A 21,106-nucleotide genomic window follows, 5' to 3' on the forward strand; every position below is an offset into this window, starting at 1 on the left:
TACTGATGATTTTCATGGGTTTGCAGCCAGGTTCCATCGTCCTGACAACAACACGATATTTCCGCGGACCATTTGGCCGCCATCTTCAGGTGAGATTGAGTGCACAATCACGCCAGAACTGAAGAGACCTCAGATTCGGCGGCTCCTTTATACCGCGGGTACTGTTCGTTGCGCGTGTGCGAGCAAAGGAAGAGCTGCCCTCTGTGAGGCGAAGAATTGCAGTGGCGCCAGCGGTGAAAACTGTCAAAAGCGAGGAATCGCAAAATTAAAATGCAGCCGGTCGGAACCCAGACCGTTGTTGTTTTATCTGTGATAAAATAGGATTCCCATGTCTTGCTTAAAGGAAAACCTTTGTCTCTATTAATAATATCATCAGACACACGTATTTCAATTGATTCTTTCAATACACAATCCCAGTAACGGGAAGCCGAGGCAATAATTTGCGTCTCTTTGAAGGACATATGGTGCCCTTCATTACCATTTTTGGATGTCTTAATACATAAGACAGAAAATGGGACTTTCGGTCACAGTGTATACCGAAAACCTACGCATACGGACCGCTACCTCCATGCCACAAGTTGTCATCCACAACATCAACGCTTGGGAGTTTTACGCACACTGGTCAAGAGGGCTTATGCTGTTTCGGATTCCGATAACTTGAAACAGGAGTTGGATCACCAAATTACTCGTGCTTTTCAATTTGGACCCCCACGAGAACCAACGGTGGACACTTCCAAATCTGTTGCTTTTTTACCCTTCGTGGGAAGCATTTCTTCGAAAATTTCAAGAATCCTCAGGAAATATGGTATCAAAAGCATCCTTATGCCTTTGGCCAAAACTAGATCCCTTCTTGGATTGGTGAAAGATGATTTGGGACTGAGGAAGCCTGGGGTATACAAGATTCCCTGTCACTGCGGCAAGGCCTACATTGGACAGACTATTCGTACAGTTCAAGATCGATGTATGGAACATCGATGGCATACACGTCTGCTCCAGCCGGAAAAATCAGCTGTTCCCAAACACTGTCTTAATGAAGGACACAAAATGTCCTTCAAAGAGACGCAAATTATTGCCTCGGCTTCCTGTTACTGGGATTGTGTACTGAAAGAATCAATTGAAATACGTCTGTCTGATGATATTATTAATAGAGACAAAGGTTTTCCTTTAAGCAAGACGTGGGAATCCTATTTTATCACAGATAAAACAACAACGGTCTGGGTTCCGACCGGCTGCATTTTAATTTTGCGATTCCTCGCTTTTGACAGTTTTCACTGCTGGTGCCACTGCAATTCTTCGCCTCACAGAGGGCAGCTCTTCCATTGCTCGCGCACGCGCAAAGGTCAGTACCCGCGGTATAAAGGAGCTGCCGAATCTGAGGTCTCTTCAGTTCCAGCGTGATTGTGCACTCAATCTCATCTGAAGATGGCGGCCAGATGGTCCGCCGAAATATCGTGTTGTCGTCAGGACGATGGAACCTGGCTGCAAACCCGTGAAAATCATCAGATGTAAGATTGTTAGTGTCTTCAAAATGTTTAGAAAACTATCCCTGTACTTTTTTGGAGGCCGCAATGAATTCTTCAAAGCTCACATTTTCTTTCACGTCAGTGAACTGAGGGAAAGCGAAGGTGTTTTTTGTCAGATGATTTTTATTTTAAATGGACCCCCCCCCCCCCCACAATCCCAACAAATCAGAAATAAATTGTCCCTCCCTTGCAATGTCTTACTGTGGACAGTATGCAGTCAAGTCCATCTAAAATACGCGGCCATCAATTCGTTCTGAAAGTTTTAATTTTTGCCCCAGCTTTCCTTTCTCCTTCATAAATTCAACAATACTGGGTTTTAAATTTAAAAAAAAAATCACTCCAGACATGCTTCTTGACTTAACCTACATACTTTGTAGTAATATGTAAAATCTCTATACTGTTTGTTCAATTTCATCAAAAACTGTTCCAACTGACAGTACAGTAATGTGTATGACTGACTGAAATTTACTATTTGTACCACCAACTTCATCACATGCCCCACCCCTGCAAATTTACAACAAAGCGCTTCTTGATGTACCGAACTATGAATCGTGTCTATTGATCACCATAATTTTTTGCTTTTCAATCTTCAATTAAATCTTTAAATTCTTTTGGCATGGATATGTAATGTCGTTGCATAGCAAATATTATGCATTCCTTTTGGCACATATATGCATGACCAACAGCGCTATGGCTGGCTAATAAGCAGGGTATGGCTGGACCATATCTCACTGAACGAGAGAAAACATAGTATGGCGTTGTGATCCCTGTCTCATTTCAATACAGGTGATATTGGCTGAGGTAGGTTGGAGATCAGCAGGGACGGCTGTAGCAGCTTGTCATCTGTATTGATTTGTGGCTGTGGGATGCTGGACTGTGGAGGCAATGGGGTAGTGGCTGCAGTGACATCAGAATCTACTCGCATGCTAGTAGGTGATTGTTGTAACCTAGAAGCTGTGATTGCAAGGAACCAAACAGCCGATAATCTTGACATAACCACAGATGCACCGACGTCACTGGGAAGTTTGTAACTTCTAGTGAGCAGTCTGTTGAACATGCAAACTGGTGTGGTACTGATTTTATCCTAAGTTTAATGGTGAATGCTTCTCTGTTGAGATGCCATACCTGAATCCCTTCGGGCGGAGGTACCACTCATTGACGATGCACGAGCACTGTGAGAAAACTTCATCGTACTGAGCTGCATTGCTAGTGGCCTATGTGTTGCAGTGTGTTGCAGATGTATTATGTGTGTCCACTTCCAATGCCATGACAGTTGCTGTCCCATTGGTATTAGTTGGGGCAGAAGTGTGTAGCTGCTGCATTGGAGGTGCTGCAGATAAGAACATGTGGCTTAATTCACTTACTACAGAAGAATTTGTAATCTCCTGTATCTCTGATTCTAATGTTTGACAATCATTTAGTAGCTGTAGACAGTGGCTGTGTATAGCACACATTGAAGGTGCTTGCAGATTGGGGTCCTATGAAACCAGCTGTGTATATAGTGGCAGACCACAAGCCATGCTGTGTAAAGATTCTCCGCTACTGGATTTCTGTAGGGTTCCCAGTCTCAGATCTGGATATAGGTGACAGTTAAGGACGGACTTCATGTCTAAAACTGGTTCATGAACATCCATGACCAAAAATTGCCATGAAAATATTTTTTGGAGGCCGAGGTCTACAGCATTCTTTAAAATTTTATAGGAAAGTTGTTTTCAGCACATAGTTGCACAGCCAGTGTAGGAAGCTCGGTAAGAACGTTCTTCCTGGGAACGGTACTTGCTTTCGAACCTGTGTCAAACAGAAAGCATTGATTTGTTAAGAGATCCAGCACTTAGAGTCCACTGCTGTCACTTAGGATTTGGCCAAAACTGGTTCAGCCCACATTTTGAGCTATGGGCAGTGTCACTGCGTGTTCTAATTTGGATCGCATCTTGTGCTTGGGAGGTTGCATGGTGTAGATCAGTTACGCACTTTGGTGCTGAAGTGAATGTGGAACCAACACAGTTGGGATCATGTCTGCGCACCTGTCAGAGGAATGTTGTCACTATGTGGAGGAGTGTTTGTTGTGGCTGGTTGAAGGTCAGTGTCCTTGGGACAGAGCCTAGTAGTGTCATTCCCCATGCATGTGTGAAATCATTCAGATCATGTCAGCTGCTAGCGATTGCAGGCAGTGTGCTTCACTTGCGATGTCACTGCTGTGCAAGTCTGGAACCACTCAGGTCATGTTGGCTCCCCACGGTTGCCGCCGGTGTGGTGCTTCAGGAATGTACTGGTGATGACCATTGTTGTCCAATGCAGTTGTGTATAGTTGTCGCAAATTCACAATCTTTTCTTCGATAATGATAAAAGTTGAAGGAATGAATTAAAATTTGTGCCATGGGTGGGACTTGAACCTGAGTCTCTCGCTTACTATGCTGATGTGCAAACAATTACACCACCATAGCACTATGGATAACGCAACTGCATGGACTACCACAGTCCAATGCTCTCCCTAACACAGACTTCAATTCATGCCTTCAATGCATTTTCCCCTTCTTAATTCATAGATCTCTTGATCTGATGGAACCATATGAGTCTCAATTTTATCTTCTATCATTATCAAAGATAAGTTGAGATTCGTATGTCTCAAGGAAAATGTAATTCCATCAGATCAATAAATATTTTAATTTGGTTTTTAATTTTGACAATGCTCTTTACTAAAAATAAAGATGATAATTTACTCCTTACACAAAGTAATGATATGTATTATTATGTCTTTGAACACTACACTCATGACTGAGTTAACACATTCCCATTAGAAAAATTTGCACCAGTAGAAAAGTTGCTGAAAATTATCAAATAATCTGTTGCATATAGACTACATTTGCTCGATCATATAATATGAATTGGGGAATTATCACATTATCATTAAAATCCAAAAGAATCTCAATTCTTATTCCTATCTTCCATGAATGTCCACAGTCTACAGAATAATAATATTTCACAACATAAGTGTAAAGGTATGTAGCCACATCACTCCATGCCTTCGTAGGAATATCTTGGGTAGTTTTCTGATCTAAACTAGTTTCCAGAGGTACAGTACAATTGGGATAAAAAGAACACGTTCCCTAAACATAATGTTGGAAGAGTTACAGAACAATGCAGAGCTCAGCCATAACATATATGGCAAACAACAGGAAGTCAAAACAGCAAAACTGAACAATTTTGAAACTAAGAACAAACTTTTTTAAAAAATCAGCAAATCTGGAGTATTGCTTCCACAACAACAAAATAGTCAACACTCCTGTAAAAGAGCTGTGTGAATGTCTAAAAGACTGTTGGGTGGTGGTTGATACAGTGCAATTCATCTCCTATGGATTCTACATATGTTCTAAAATTCTACAGAATATAAAGGGAAAAGCCTCATTGGGTAGTCTGTGTAGTGGATATATTCATCTGTGAAAAATTCGTCTGCCATAGTAGCTTGATGTGAGTGTCCATTATCATACAAGAAGACTAAATCTGAACCAGATCCACTTCTAGAAAGTCACGTATGTGGTTGCAGTGCCTTATCTCTTGACCTCTGGACAGTTGTAGTATTTCTTCAATCAAACAACATTGTGAAACTCTGTATTCCCATACAGCATGATGGCTCCCCACACTAGGACTCCTGCACCACCAAACTAGTCTCATTTCAGGATGTTCCTTTGATTGTACTGCCCTTCCAGATGTGTGTGTAGTGAGAATCATTTGGCAAACTGAAATGTGGAGCCACCTCTGAAGAATACAATTCTCCAGTCATGCATGGTCTTATTCCAGTGCTACTGACTTAAAAATAAACGAATCAATCTTTGTACTGTCATGAATACAATGCACACATTTTGACTAAAATAAGGCATCAACTCATTGGTTGATAAAGCACATCCTGAGGAGGCATCAAGGAATTTGGTAATGGAGGGCAGTGAGAGCAACAGATGGGGCAGGGGATAATAAAAATTATAAACTGAGACCAAGGTTGCACTACAGTAAGCAGCTTCAAGTGTGTGAGGTTGTTATAGTTTTGCAAAAATGAAGAGACTTGCACAGGACAGACTGGTGTGGACAGCAGCATCCAACCAGTCTACAGACTGAAGACGACAACGACAACAACAACGGCTACGACTATGACTGCTACTGCTACAACACCAACTGCTGCTGCTGCTGCCTCAGCCACAAAATTAAGTCACACTTGCAACTACAGAAAACATTTACAATCTGATGAGGTACTGTATCTTGCACGCACAAATTAGCCATTTGTCAAAAGTCAGTTTTCTCATAGAATTCTCAGAAACACCTATGAGTTGCTGATCACTGCATTCTCACTTATACTTCCTGCTTGCCATCTGTAACAGTCACACAGTTTAATAATTATATTCTAAATCAGTCAAAAACTTACAAGTTCACAATTTTGTCCTTCAAATCCAGGGGAACACTGGCACGTGTAACTGCCATAGTTGTCAAAGCAGCCGAGAGAATTGAGGCAAGGTTTGTCCTCACATTCATTGATATTTTCCTCGCAATGTAGGCCAGTGAACCTACAAAAAAGAAAACATTTGTTTCTTTACAATAATCAGTTAGAGAGAGAGAGAGAGAGAGAGAGAGAGAGAGAGAGAGAGAGAGAGAGGTAGCAGTGTGTAGGTGGATGGGTGGGAGCAAGGGAGGAGAGGGGGGGGGGGGGAGCAAAAGGGAGAGAATATATTGGGTTGGTGCACAAGTTCATAGCATTTTTCCATAAGTTCAATAAACACAACAGATACACACAACAGACACTTGACTTGTCAATAATATAGTCTCCATCACTATTTACAACAGTCTCTCAATGCTGGGCAAATTTTCAATTCTGCAACTGTAGAACTCACGGGATTTGGAGGCAAAGAACTCATTGAGCCATGTTTGCAGAGCATTTTTATCTGGAAAGGAACTTCCTTGAAGCTTGTTCAATAGGGAGCAGTAGAGGTGAAAATCTGAGGGTGCAAGACCAGGTGAATAAATGTGGATGTAGAATGACTTCCCAATTCCACTCCTGTATAGCATTTTTGTCAGTCTAGCAGAATACAGGCAAGTGTTATTGTGGAGTAGCATCACTTCACACTATCTTCTTGGGTTGTGTCTGCAAGACGTCTCAGTTCTTGATAATAAATATCAGCAGTGATGGTTACACCTCAGGGAAGCAATTCATAGCACACCACACCATCACTGATCCACTAGATGCATAACATTGTTGTCAGAGCAAGAACAAACATTATTTAGGGAACATAGTACTTTATATACAGGTTGTGTGTGTAGCACTGAACATATTGAGTGGACACTGTTTTTTGGGCAGCTCACCAGGTCACCTCAAGAAGCCTGACTGTAAACTACACAGAAAAGATGCGTGCTCTTTGAAGTTGCACACTTCAAGAGTGAAGGTACACCCTCCCTTCTAGGGGGCAGGAAAATAACATACATACATAAAAAAGGTAGGCAAATAAAAATGCATGGCACAGAAAAAAAGGCACTCTTACCGAGAGAGAGAGAGAGAGAGAGAGAGAGAGAGAGAGAGAGAACACTGATCTTACAACACTCTGACATTAAGAGTCACAGAAAATGACAATGACAATGCTGACATCCACTTCATCGCCCAACGACGACGGCTGCTGCAGTAAGTGGCGGGCAGGCACTGGCCAGTAGGGGCAGAAATGATGAGGGGGCATATTGGCGTGCCGACTTCCCACTTGTGAGAGGCCGTAGGGCAGTACCAGGGACAGCACCTCCACAGCGAAGTCCTCGGGTTAGTGGTCAGCAACAGAGACATCAGCAGGTGTGTCACAGACAACAGCCACACAGGACCTAGCAAAAGAGGCATCGGCAGCAGCAGGGCTTGGAGAGGTGGTGGGCCCTAAGGAACACGTCCAACACGCACGGGCACAGCTGGTGGAAGTGACGGGATGTGCTGCACAAAAGAAAGGACCTGACTAAGTACAGGATCTACGGCGACAGCTCATGCTACAGTGATGCTTCTGGTGGGAAAAGAATCAACCACTTTCTTGTTCTCAGTATGTAAATAGAAACAAAGCAACTTGTCCTGATCAAATGCCAGGTCTGGCCTGATTGGAAGGTGAGATAAGGCATTGGCGCTGGCATGTTGCACCATTGGCCAGTAATGGACCCGATAATGATAACGGGAGAGGAAGAGAGCCCACCACTGCAAGTGAAAGACTGTTTTGTCCAGTATGGCAGACGAAGGGTTAAAAAGAGCAACCAACAGCTTGTGACTCGTGATTAAATGGAACCTAGAACCATGCGAGAAGATGTGAAATTTCTTGAGGGAAAACACAATCGCTAAAGCCTCCTTTTCAATCTGAGAATACTGCTGCTGAGTGGGAGTAAAGTCTTAGAAGCATAAGCAATGGGCTGTTCAAGACTCACATGAACCAGGACATGCACTATGTAATCAAAGGTATCTGGACACTTGACTGAAAATGACTTACAAGTTTGTGGCACCCTATATCAGTAATGCTGGAATTCAATATGGTGTTGGCCCACCCTTAGCTTTGATGACAGCTTCCACCATCACAGGCATATGTTCAATCAGGTTCTGGAAGGTTTCTTGGGGAATGGAGGCCCATTCTTCATGGAGTGGTGCACTGAGGATAGGTATCGGTGTCAGTCGGTGGGGCCTGGCATGAAGTCAGCATTCCAAAACATCCCAAAGGTGTTCTGTAGGATTCAGGTCAGAATTCTGCGCAGGCCAGTCCATTACAGGGATATTATTGTCGTGTAACCACTCAGCCACAAACTGTGCATTATGAACAGGTGGTCGATTGTGTTGAAAGATGCAATCGTCATCCCCAAATTGCTCTTCAACAGTGGGAAGCAAGAAGGTGCTTAAAGCATCAATGTAGGCCTGTGCTGTGATAGTGCCATGAAAAACAATAAGGGGTGCAAGCCCCCTCCATGAAAAACACGACCACACCACAACACCACCGCCTCCGAATTTTACTATTGGCACTACACACACTGGCAGATGATGTTCACTGGGCATTCACCATACCCACACCCTGCTATCAGATCACCACATTGTGTACCATGATTTGTCACTCCGCACAACTTTTTTCCACTGTTCAATCATACAACGTTTACGCTCCTTAAACCAAGCGAAGTGTTGTTTGGCATTTAACGGTGTGATGTGTGGTTTACGAGCAGCCGCTCGACCATGAAATTCTAGTTTTCTCACCTCCCACCTAACTGTCATAGTACTTGCAGTGGATCCTGATGCAGTTTGGAATTCCTCTGTGATGATCTGGATAGATGTCTGCCTATTACACATTACTACCCTCATTAACTGTTGGCGGTCTCTGTCAGTCAACAGATGAGGTCGCTCTGTACGCTTTTGTGCTGTACATGTCCCTTCATGTTTCCACTTCACTATCACATCGGAAACAGCAGACCTAGGGATGTTTAGGAATGTCGAAATCTCATGTATAGATGTATGACACAACTGACACCCAATCACCTGACCACATTTGAAGTCCATGAGTTCCGTGGAGCACCCCTTCTCCTCTCTCACAATGTCTAATGACTACTGAGGTCGCTTATATGGTGTATCCGGCAGTAGATGGCAGCACAGTGCACCTAATATGAAAAACCTGTGTTTTGGGTGGGGTGACTGGTTACTTTTGATCACATAGTGTATTTGTTCACCAACACTGCACCAAAGCCATGCTGAGAGGCATCTGAAGCCAACACGAGATGCTGAGCTGGCTGAATAATGACAAGACATGGGGCAGATTAAAGCTTAGATTTAAACAAAGCAAGTGCTAGATCACAAGCTGTGGATCATAAAAAAGGCTCATTTTTACACAAAAGTGCATGCAGCAATGGCTGAGTAACAGTGGATGCATGCCGTAAATACTTATGGCAGTACGCAACTTTATCTAGAAACACCTGCACTTCCTTAGCAGAGGTCGACTGTGGCAAAGACGTAATTGCATCAATATGGTGACACAGTGGCTTGACCCCTGTGTGATAAACCTCAAAATCTAGATACTCAATTGATGGGTGAAGGAACTTAGATTTGGCAATGCACTTGAGACCCATAGACTGCAAAACAGGAAACAACAATCAGAGGTTGCTAAGGTGGTCCTCAGTGGAAGAACCCAAAACAACGACATCGTCGAGGTAATTGATGCAGCCGGGTACAAAGGCTGTCAGTTGTTCTAAAAAGTGCTGAAAAATTGTGGGCACCAGAAGGCAAGTGTAGTTAATGATATAGGCTGAAAGATGTACTGACAATGAGAAGGCGCCCAGTAGTCTCACCCAATGGGAGCTGGAGGTATGGCTTCCAACAAATCAATCTTGGAAAATTAGTGACCAACTGACAATTTTGTGAACAACTTGTCAGGGTGGGGCAAAGGTTATGTACCTGTCACTCATACTATGCATTAATCATGACACTCGTGTCACCCCAGATACAAAGCTTAGCCATCAGCTTCTTAACAATGAACAGTGGTGTAGCCCATTCACTGGAAGAAATAAAAATGACACTGAGTGATGCCAAATGGTCAAATTCAACCTTGATAGAGTCACACAATGCGATAGGCACCTATCACCCCCCCAAAAAAATGAAAGTTGGCAGACTCTTTCATGGTAATGTAGGCCTGAAAACACACAATCTAGTCCAGGGGAAAACAGAGACGAAAACTCAAGAGCAGAGGGACTCCAGCTGCTGATACGGAACTCGATCTGACACTAAATTTACCTCATCTGCAATGGAGGAACCAAAAGCATTAAACGCATCTAACCACAACAGGTCTGCAGTATCGGAATCATGCACAACAAGGAAAGTGAGATGGTGAAAAATACCTTTGTAAGAGACAGGGGAGGGGGGATGACCTAGGCTCAGAATCTGCTGCTTATTGTAGCTAACCAACTTCTGCAAAACCTGTGTGTGGGGAGGGGAGGCGAGCCAAGTCCACATACGTTTGTGCATTTATTAAAGTCACTGCAGCTCCTGTGTCCACTTGGATTTTTAACGGTTTATTAAACACACACAAGCCAATAAAAAATTTGTTCAGGGAAAGAGCCATTGTAGAGATACAGTTTATGCCCATCAGTACTGCTGTGTCCACCATGTTCATAGAGGAGTTACAAACTGATGCAATGTGGCCTTTCTTTCGACAATTGTTTCAAAGTGCCCAATGAAATGAAATGTCGTGTGACGAGGGCCTCCCGTCGGGTAGACCGCTCGCCTGGTGCAAGTCTTTCGATTTGACGCCACTTCGGCGACTTGCACGTCGATGGGGATGAAATGATGATGAGTGATTAGGACACACAGCACACTTGTGATAGACAAAGCAGTACAAGTAAGATGGAAGAAGAGCACGTGCCCACTGTTGTGACACAGCCTGTTGCTGCTGTGGCCATAACCGATGCTGCCCCAGGCAAAACTGAGTTGAAGGTTGTACTGGTGCAGCAGCTCCCCTATCATTCTGAACACTTGCTGTGTGCCTAACATGGGTTGTCTGAGCAACTTTCGATACCTCCCCCATGTAGCTATCTGATCGCCTGTGGTCTGAGACACTTCAAAGGACCGTGCTATATTGAACTCAAACATGAGCGTCAGATCCTCACACTGAAGTGCTTTTTTGTGGACTTCCCTATTCGGGGCCAGGCCAATAATAGCCTCACATGATCAGCATAGGATTTGTGATGGGTACTAGTGACAAATTCGTAAGACTGGTTAAGGTGTTTCTGACAACAGTAAAATTCTATGTGCGTCAAAATGACTTGCACTCTGTCACAGTAATAGGTTAAGAGATGCTTGGACATTTCATCAAATGATAAGTTGGCTGATTATTGCAAAGGGGCAAATTGGCACAACAGCTGATAGATGCGTGGTGAAAGCTGAGAAAGAAAGAAAGCCGTACACTGGTTTGCATTACCCAAGGGAAAATCTTGGAAGTGTTGGTGTAACCATGTCTCATAGGAGTCCCAATCTTCAGCCGATGCAAGAAAGGATGATGGTTGCACTGAAAGGAGAGTGACCTGCCATGAACATGCAGGCATCGCTTGGCTGGGAGACGTGGTGCATGCTTGCTGTTGTCTGCAAAAGCTTGCTGCTGGGCAATGAGACATCTGAGTATTTCTTCCATCGAGATGTTTGTTGGGTGACTTAGCACTGACATTAACATGCAGAGGAAACATAACCCTCACTCGTCACCAAGTTTGTTATAGCAAGAACAAACACGATTTAGGGAACATAATACTTTATAGAGCAACACGTAAGATACAAGTTGTGCGTAGCACTGATCATGTTGAGTGGACAACAATAATACAGCATAAGGAATAAGCTGAGCACTCATTTGTAATTGCTTACATAATGCTGCTTCTTTGGCGGCTCATCAGAGTGCACCAGGAGGCTGATGCAGGTAGTCTCTATAGCGTGCCTGTGAATTGCATGGGTGCCCACCCTCTGAAATCGCACCCATCTTGAGTGAAAGTACATCAGTTATCTTTTATGCATGTGCGCAAGTCTTTGTACACGAAGCTGCTGCTTTGTTTGGACGCAACTATTCCTTTCTTTTCCTTACGTTAACATAAAGACACCCTTTCTTGTCACCACTAACAATACAGAATAGGAACATTCACTGTTGTTCATAAGCCAATTGACAAGCAAGGAGAGATGCACATATGGCCACCTACTGATTTTTGCTATTTTGGTTTAGGGTAGGTGGTACCCACAGACCCAATTTTTGAACCTTCCCCATAGCATGTGAATGTCGCACAATGGTGGAATGGTCACGATTCATCAGAGCTGCCAGTTCTTGAGTGCACTGACGTGCATCATTGTGGATTAATGTGTTTAAACAACCTTCACGAAACCCGGAAAGTTTTCCTGAATGTGGAGAGTCACTAATATCAAAACGATCCGTCTTAAAATGAGAAAACCATTTTCTTGCTGTGGTCTGTCCAATGGCATTATCCCCACACATGCCGCAAACGTTTCTGGCTGCCTCGACAGCTGTCACTCCTCTACTGAACTCAAACAGAAGAAGGTGTCGAAAATGTTCTGATTTCTCCACTTGGCATTCCTTTTTCCAGGGTCCACAGCTCCATTCATCATCACCAAATGAAAATACAATTTAAAAACAAACCACCAATAAATAAACCTATAGCAATTAAAATGCCAATATACAAAACAAAAACACTACAAACTTATGCACCAACCTAATAGTTCAAAGTACAAAATTAATCTTTGTAAGACTTATAATTACCTTTTGTTTGACACACAATTATGACATTACAAGTCTTTTGAAAAACTAATGTAAATGTCTGTTTTTCCAAATCCTTTCTTTCAGCTCTTCTCAATAAATATCCTTCAAGTTGCATTGATCCATGAATTCCCTAAAAGACTCAATGGGGGGACAAAAATATTCCTCTGTCGTTACATTATTCTGGACTGCTTCATGCAGGAGCACAGTTGTTCCAAAGGACTCAAGAAAATGTTTACATGTAGTTTATTTCTGTTTTGAGTTAAGAAAAAAAAAAAAAAAAATGGGGCCCCAACTTCGGCTATACGGGAGATGCTGCTGACCCCCCCCCCCCCCCCCCCCCCCTCCCAAACTCAACATAGTAATTACTCCCCTCCAGTTTTGGTAAACACAACACACAACATCACAGATCCAGGAATACAACTGCCACATTATCTCTGGATTGTTTTGGTAGAGCCACATTTCATTACCAATTATTTTTAACAGCAATCTATGGAACTAAATCTATCAAGTATCTTGGAAGAATGTACAATTAGACTTTAGGATATTCTTCCAGTGCAGTTCAATTTCTTCAGGACCTACTATTTCTTTGATCAATGTGAATAATACTTCTGAAAGCACTCTGTCCATACTGACAGTTGATCTGGACATCACTACTGCAGCACCATCTGCATCTGGTGCTAATGAGATGCATGTGAAAAAGGTGGAGACTCTTCTATTTTTATATATTTATGTGACTACTGCACTCACATCACACTAAAGAGAAAGGCATAAGTTGTGTACTTCAGTTATTGTTCTGGACAAGGAATGGCTGACTGAAGGTTATAATAGCACTTTCATAACAACCACGAAATGTGAAGAACCGCTACATGCACACATCAATCTTGCAAATGTTGTCATGTACAATTACATATAGATGTAAAAGCTAACTGAATGTAGCAGAGAGACTTCATTCTTGGGACATGGATATTAATTAGGCCAGGCCTGGCCAAACAGTGCTCAGAGGGAGCAAACGCTCTAATTGCACTCCTGCCTAGTGCTCTGAGTGCACCACCGAGAGGGGCTGAGGGATGAGGAGGAAAAAGAAAAGGAAGACTGCAGCTGTACACTGCAAAAGCAAGGCAGTCACCTTGCCACATGCCAAGCAGTTTGCTACAGCAGCCAGTAGTGTTAAATTAGATATACATTTTGCATTGGGAATTCTATGCCATCTATGAGCTTGACAAAGTAAAGAAAAATGGAGACACCATTCAATATGAAATGGGAATTGTTTTAAATCTTCATATTGTTTGAAGGCTATGCGAAGCACTTAATATGCCATCACGGTGTTATGAAATGGAAAGAAACACACCCTGGAACATCAGTACACCACCAGCCACAAAAATTATATGATGCACATGTCTTCTGGTGAACAGGAGAGAATGATAGGTGAACTGAAGGCTACCCTTGGGAAAAAACAGAGTTACATGTTATGAAAGTATAAAGAAAGAAGTACATAAATACACTCCTGGAAATGGAAAAAAGAACACATTGACACCGGTGTATCAGACCCACCATACTTGCTCCGGACACTGCGAGAGGGCTGTACAAGCAATGATCACACGCACGGCACAGCGGACACACCAGGAACCGCGGTGTTGGCCGTCGAATGGCGCTAGCTGCGCAGCATTTGTGCACCGCCGCCGTCAGTGTCAGCCAGCTTGCCGTGGCATACGGAGCTCCATCGCAGTCTTTAACACTGGTAGCATGCCGCGACAGCGTGGACGTGAACCGTATGTGCAGTTGACGGACTTTGAGCGAGGGCGTATAGTGGGCATGCGGGAGGCCGGGTGGACGTACCGCCGAATTGCTCAACACGTGGGGCGTGAGGTCTCCACAGTACATCGATGTTGTCGCCAGTGGTCGGCGGAAGGTGCACGTGCCCGTCGACCTGGGACTGGACCGCAGCGATGCACGGATGCACGCCAAGACCGTAGGATCCTACGCAGTGCCGTAGGGGATCGCACCGCCACTTCCCAGCAAATTAGGGACACTGTTGCTCCTGGGGTATCGGCGAGGACCATTCGCAACCGTCTCCATGAAGCTGGGCTACGGTCCCGCACACCGTTAGGCCGTCTTCCGCTCACGCCCCAACATCGTGCAGCCCGCCTCCAGTGGTGTCGCGACAGGCGTGAATGGAGGGACGAATGGACACGTGTCGTCTTCAGCGATGAGAGTCGCTTCTGCCTTGGTGCCAATGATGGTCGTATGCGTGTTTGGCGCCATGCAGGTGAGCGCCACAATCAGGACTGCATACGACCGAGGCACACAGGGCCAACACCCGGCATCATGGTGTGGGGAGCGATCTCCTACACTGGCCGTACACCACTGGTGATCGTCGAGGGGACACTGAATAGTGCACGGTACATCCAAACCGTCATCGAACCCATCGTTCTACCATTCCTAGACCGGCAAGGGAACTTGCTGTTCCAACAGGACAATGCACGTCCGCATGTATCCCGTGCCACCCAACGTGCTCTAGAAGGTGTAAGTCAACTACCCTGGCCAGCAAGATCTCCGGATCTGTCCCCCATTGAGCATGTTTGGGATTGGATGAAGCGTCGTCTCACGCGGTCTGCACGTCCAGCACGAACACTGGTCCAACTGAGGCGCCAGGTGGAAATGGCATGGCAAGCCGTTCCACAGGACTACATCCAGCATCTCTACGATCGTCTCCATGGGAGAATAGCAGCCTGCATTGCTGCGAAAGGTGGATATTCACTGTACTAGTGCCGACATTGTGCATGCTCTGTTGCCTGTGTCTATGTGCCTGTGGTTCTGTCAGTGTGATCATGTGATGTATCTGACCCCAGGAATGTGTCAATAAAGCTTCCCCTTCCTGGGACAATGAATTCACGGTGTTCTTATTTCAATTTCCAGGAGTGTATATAACTAAGTACATGCAGTAACAGAAGAAACCTGTTTACAAATGTGAAAGATAATCATCATTTTGAGTACAATTTGCAGTTATAACCATTTAAAAATGTACAATTTGTTTCTAAAGAAGGAAGATGACATCAAGGGGCTATCACTACACGTGAGTTACAAAATAACTTTCAAAACTGCAAGGCATAGAAGAACATTTTGTGATGGATAGCACATTAAGAAAAATATAGTATACACAGTAAAGGTTTCATGGCAGGCAGAAAAAATGTATAGCAGAGACAGTTAAAGTTTTGTGGCAAGCAGAAGTGTCAAAGTTTGAGCAAGTAGCCCTTTCTTGACATAAAGTAGTACGGCACATTGCTGTGATGGCTGCCACTGTACAGTGTCTGCTGCCTCAAACAGCATCCAAGTTCATAGCATTTTCCTTCGCACTTGACAACTTACTGATGTGTCAGATTCAGCCCAGATGGTGATTTTCATGCTGCAAGTCAACACCTAGTTGATGATGGAGGAGCTTCTAAGTTTAATGTCACTTAAGGATACGACCACTGTCAAGAGCATTTTTGATGCTGTGGAGATGTTAATTGATTCCTCTGGAGTGGAATGGAAGTGGCTGATCAGTATCACATAAGACAGTGCACCATCAGTGTCAGGAATCAAAGTAGTCTTACTAGCTCGATTAAGGGAGAAACTGAAATTTGCTGGGACCTCGTTGACAGCTGCCATTCATTGCCCGAAACACAGAAGCACTATATGCTAAATCAGTAAAAGTAAATGGTATATTGAATGTTATTGTCCATACAGTGAACTATATTTGGTCACACTGAATTCTTGCCTGATGTCGAAGCCAAATATGCCAATATTCCATACCTCTGAAGTTAGGTGGTTAAGTCATGGATGAGTTCTCACAATGTTCCTTAATTTGCGAGAAGAGATAGCAATATTCCTAGCGATAAGTGGAAAAGAACACAGGAATCTCTGTGGTCACTGTTGGTTTGCTGACTTCACTTTTACAGTCAACATCACAGATTAAATTAATTCATTAAGTCTCACAATGCAAGGGAAGAATCATTTGATAACTGATATGGCAGACGCAATTGATGCTGTCAAACAAAAATTAAACCTATGGAGAAAAATTAGCGTGAAGTTCATGATATGGAGCGTTGTATGGAACTCAAAGTTGTCAGTTGTGCACCAGACCAAAACTGAAAAACTTTGCAGCACTCTTCTCTGTTACAGAATGTTTTACGTATGACACAAGTGCTGTGCTGAGCATTGCATCAGGAGCAGTAATAGTGAGGTAGGCTACCACTGCCACACATATTGCAGACTCATACCTCAGACTCTGGCATTAGACTTGCCACACTATATGAGTTAGGAGCAGTCTTGGAATGAAGTCCAACAAAACTGTTGCATCATTTGCATTTCAGACTGGTGAGCCAATAGATTTGGTTCACACAGCTGTGCAGAAATATGAACTGAGACATTAAAAAGTAATGGTAGTGCACTGCCTAACCGACTCAAATACAGTTACTCAACTTCAATACTATTATGAGGCAGCTACTCTATACTGTGCTGCTTCTGTAACAAACTATGACCAGATAGGGTTTTGTTCTTTGAGCAGCTTAGTATGCTATGTCTTGAGATTGCACACTATTTATTGGGGGGAGGGAGGGAGGGAGGGAGGGAGGGAGGGTGGGTGGAATGGTGGGGAGGAAGAGATAGAGAGGGAAGGGGATAACTTAATCTTCATTTTGTTTCATAAAATTATGTTGGTTCTCTATGATGTTTCTGCTTCAAACTGGAAGGTGATTTTCTTTATGGTCTTCACTTCATTTCCAGGCTACTGTGGTGCTGTATGTATCTGTACATGTGACTAAGCTGATGGTGATGTTTATGTGATAGAACACCCTCCTTTTACTACTGCAAATCACATCACTTAAAAATGTTTCTGTTGTCTGACTGAGTGGTTTACTCAGTGCTGGTTTCCCTTTTATTGTATTTTGAACCTACATTCTTATTTTCTACAAAATGGATGTTTTGCTTACAATATTTAAAAGTACATGTATTATTTCTCACTCACCCATGGCTGCAGTTGCAATAATAACTATTTACTTGGTCCACACATGTTGCTCCATTCCTACAAGGACTAGACACACAATCATCAATATCGATCTCACATCTGTGACCCTCGAATCCTACAAACACAAACAAAAATCAGAAATAAAATCAGTCATAGTGTCTGATTTTATGTAACTGAACTCTCAATGTTGACTAACAAATGAAACAGAATTATGTTAAAATTACATTTTTTTTTTTTAGTACATGAAAAGTTACAGACCATATCACTACAGTCTAAGGAGGTGTAAATCCTTAACAAAAAACAATAAACATAATTTTTTTGAAAGTAGGAAACACATTGTTTATGATTTCTATTACATTTTCCTGTTGAAAACCACTTTACTGTGAATCACCTCAACATTAAAAACATAATGAAACTTTCTCCAATTGTCAGTGATTGTAGAAAGACACAAGATGCAACTTTAGAGTTGTAGGGATTACCTGAGAACATCTATAAACAAACATAAGACAGCTGCAATGATCATGTGGTCTTAAATATAGGGCTTAAGCAACACAAAAAAGTTAGTAAAGAAACACACACTGCTGAGACTGAAATGTGCATCTCGCAGGGGCAAAACAAGCGCACACAGTTTGAAAGTCAGTCAGAGCAAACAAGGCTATGAAATTAAAGTAAAAGATGAATTGAAATCGCAGAAGTTAATTGAGACTTACTGAAAATTAGTGACTTCAGAATGCTTATAATGTTAATTATGAGGAGAAAAAGAACCATAGACAGAGGTTCATGAATAAAAGCAAAGAAATAAATGAAAATAAAAAAGAAACAAAGAAAGATAACAAGGACCAATTGATAAGTCAATATGCAAACTTTGCATACTGACTTTGCATACTGACTTATCAGTTAAGTCTTGTCTTCTTCTCTCTCTCTCTCTCTCTCTCTCTCTCTCTCTCTCTCTCTCACACACACACACACACACACACACACACACACACACCACTTTTGTTAGAACTCACTCACAACACATATGAAAAAAGATCTGAAATAATTCCATTACTTCTGCCTACAAAAGTACTACCAGCAATATCATCTCTCTCTCTCTCTCTCTCTCACACACACACACACACACACACACACACACACACCACTTTTGTTAGAACTCACTCACAACACATATGAAAAAAGATCTGAAATAATTCCATTACTTCTGCCTACAAAAGTATTACCAGCAATATCAGTACTAATGGTATTAAGAGAACCAGGGCCCATCTGTTTTGTGAAATCAGAAATATATGTTACTTATATATTATTAGCTCTTCATGAACTTAAATCTGTGTCACTCTGAGGTGTTTACACTACATACCTGGTAGACACGAGCATTTGTAAGTTTTGTCTTGCACATGACAAGTTCCATTATTTTCACACGGATTAGCATTACACGGATGTGTACTCATGTCAGACTCACAATGTTGGCCTGTATATCACAAAAAAATAACATTGCTTCAAAAATAGCCACTAAGTACATCTGACAACAGCATGTGAATAAGAGTTTAATTAATTATGATTACCAAATTTCTTTCAATTAGGTGAACAAAAATCACATTTGGATGTCACTGTGTGTGTGTGTGTGTGTGTGTGTGTGTGTGTGTGTGTGTGTGCGCGCGCACGCGCGTGTGTGTAAGGCAGAGGAGTTGGATGGGGTGGGAGGGAGGGTGAGCAGGTTAGCTCCGTTATTTGTATTTTACATTGCACTTCCCAGTATCGTACAATACAATATCCTTCAAAGTTTTGGCATGTCCCTATTGGTCAATAAGGCAACAAGGGTTACTACAATGCCTGCATCAGTAATTGACCATGTGGCCACAAATATTGACAGGGGAAAATGTGATGTTGCCGTAAAAGATCTCAGACTATCAGGTCATCTCTGTCAAATAACAACAGTAAAGTCAGACATCAAATCATTCCCTAAACTACAAGCCTACAAATGGCACCTATCAGAAATCAAAATAACACATTTTTCAAAGGAACTAGCAAAACAAAGCTGGGATGGAGTGAATAAATTCTTCACATTATTTAAATTGAACTTTGAAAAGGCATTTCCAAAAGTATGCATGTATGTACCAACATCTCACAAAAACAGATGGATAACAGCAGGTATTAAGAAGTCCTCCTAAACACTTAAATACCTCAGTTCCATGAAAAAGAGTTGCAATGATCCAGAATTCATAAATTTCTATCATAAAAACAAAAAGATCTATAGGAAGGTGCTGATTGCTGTAAAAAAGTCATTTAATGACAAAATAATATATAACACAGAGAATAAAAGCAAAGCAGTCTTGAATGTTATAAAAAAGGAAATGGTGAGAGGAAAAGAAATGCACAATAACATACTGCTGAGGGAGGGGGATAAGGTAATAAATGATCCACAACACTTAGCAAACTATGTAAATGAGCATTTTTCAAGTATTGCAGAGAAGTTACAGCAAAAATTCTTCAAAACAAATCTAACACCTGTAAATAATGTTGCACTAAATACAATGATGTTACTTCTAACCACAGGGAATGAAGTCAATAAAACTGTTCAAAAACTAAAAAATAAAAAGTCAGTAGGTTTAGATGAAGTACCAATGTGTGTACTGAAACAATGCATAGAGATTATACAAGGCCCCTTAACAAATATAATAAATGAATCCTTCACATCAGGGACATTTCCAGAGCAGTTAAAACAGGCAAGATTTATACCTCTGTTTGAGAAAGGTAATGCAGATAACACAGAAAATTACCAGTCCATTTCCCTGCTTACACCATTCTCAAAAATAATATAAGCAATTATGAAAGACAGAGTAATGAATTACCTGAATAAACATCATCTTTTAAGCGAATCACAGTTTGGTTTCCGAAGTGGCTAAAATACAGTGTCAGCCATAGTAGAATTCTCACAAAGGTTGTCCTTGATGCTCTTGACAAAGATGAGTGTGTCACAGACATATTTTTGGATCTTTCTAAGGCCTTTGATACAGTTGACCACAAGATTCTATTAAATAAATTACAGGCATTAGGAATAAGAGGGTTAGCTAATGACTGGTTTCGATCATACCAAGCAGATGGGGTACAAAGAGAAGAGATAACACATACTTCAAATACATCTAAACATTTAGTGAAACACTTATCAAAACCAAAATATATTAATATAGGGGTTCCACAAGACAGCATATTAGGACCAATACTATTCCTGATACACATCAATGACTTTCCCAGTGAGGTTACTCATGGTGAAAAAATTCTCTTCGCTGATGACTCCTTGCTTAGAA

General features: G+C 42.2%; 1 protein-coding gene across 1 annotated transcript in view; it reads right to left on the reverse strand.

The window, feature by feature from the left end:
* The window catches only part of LOC124554996 (protein crumbs), a 355,585-nt gene that overhangs the window by 206,433 nt on the left and 128,046 nt on the right, over positions 1 to 21,106 (reverse strand). The window contains exons 6-8 of the mRNA XM_047128736.1: positions 19,159 to 19,269; positions 17,802 to 17,916; positions 5,938 to 6,076 (exon numbers count right to left, since the gene is read on the reverse strand). Of these exons, the coding sequence (XP_046984692.1) occupies positions 5,938 to 6,076; positions 17,802 to 17,916; positions 19,159 to 19,269 (365 nt within the window). The remainder of the gene's footprint in view (positions 1 to 5,937; positions 6,077 to 17,801; positions 17,917 to 19,158; positions 19,270 to 21,106) is intronic.

Source organism: Schistocerca americana, chromosome X, assembly GCF_021461395.2.
Source record: "Schistocerca americana isolate TAMUIC-IGC-003095 chromosome X, iqSchAmer2.1, whole genome shotgun sequence".
NCBI lineage: Eukaryota > Metazoa > Arthropoda > Insecta > Orthoptera > Acrididae > Schistocerca > Schistocerca americana.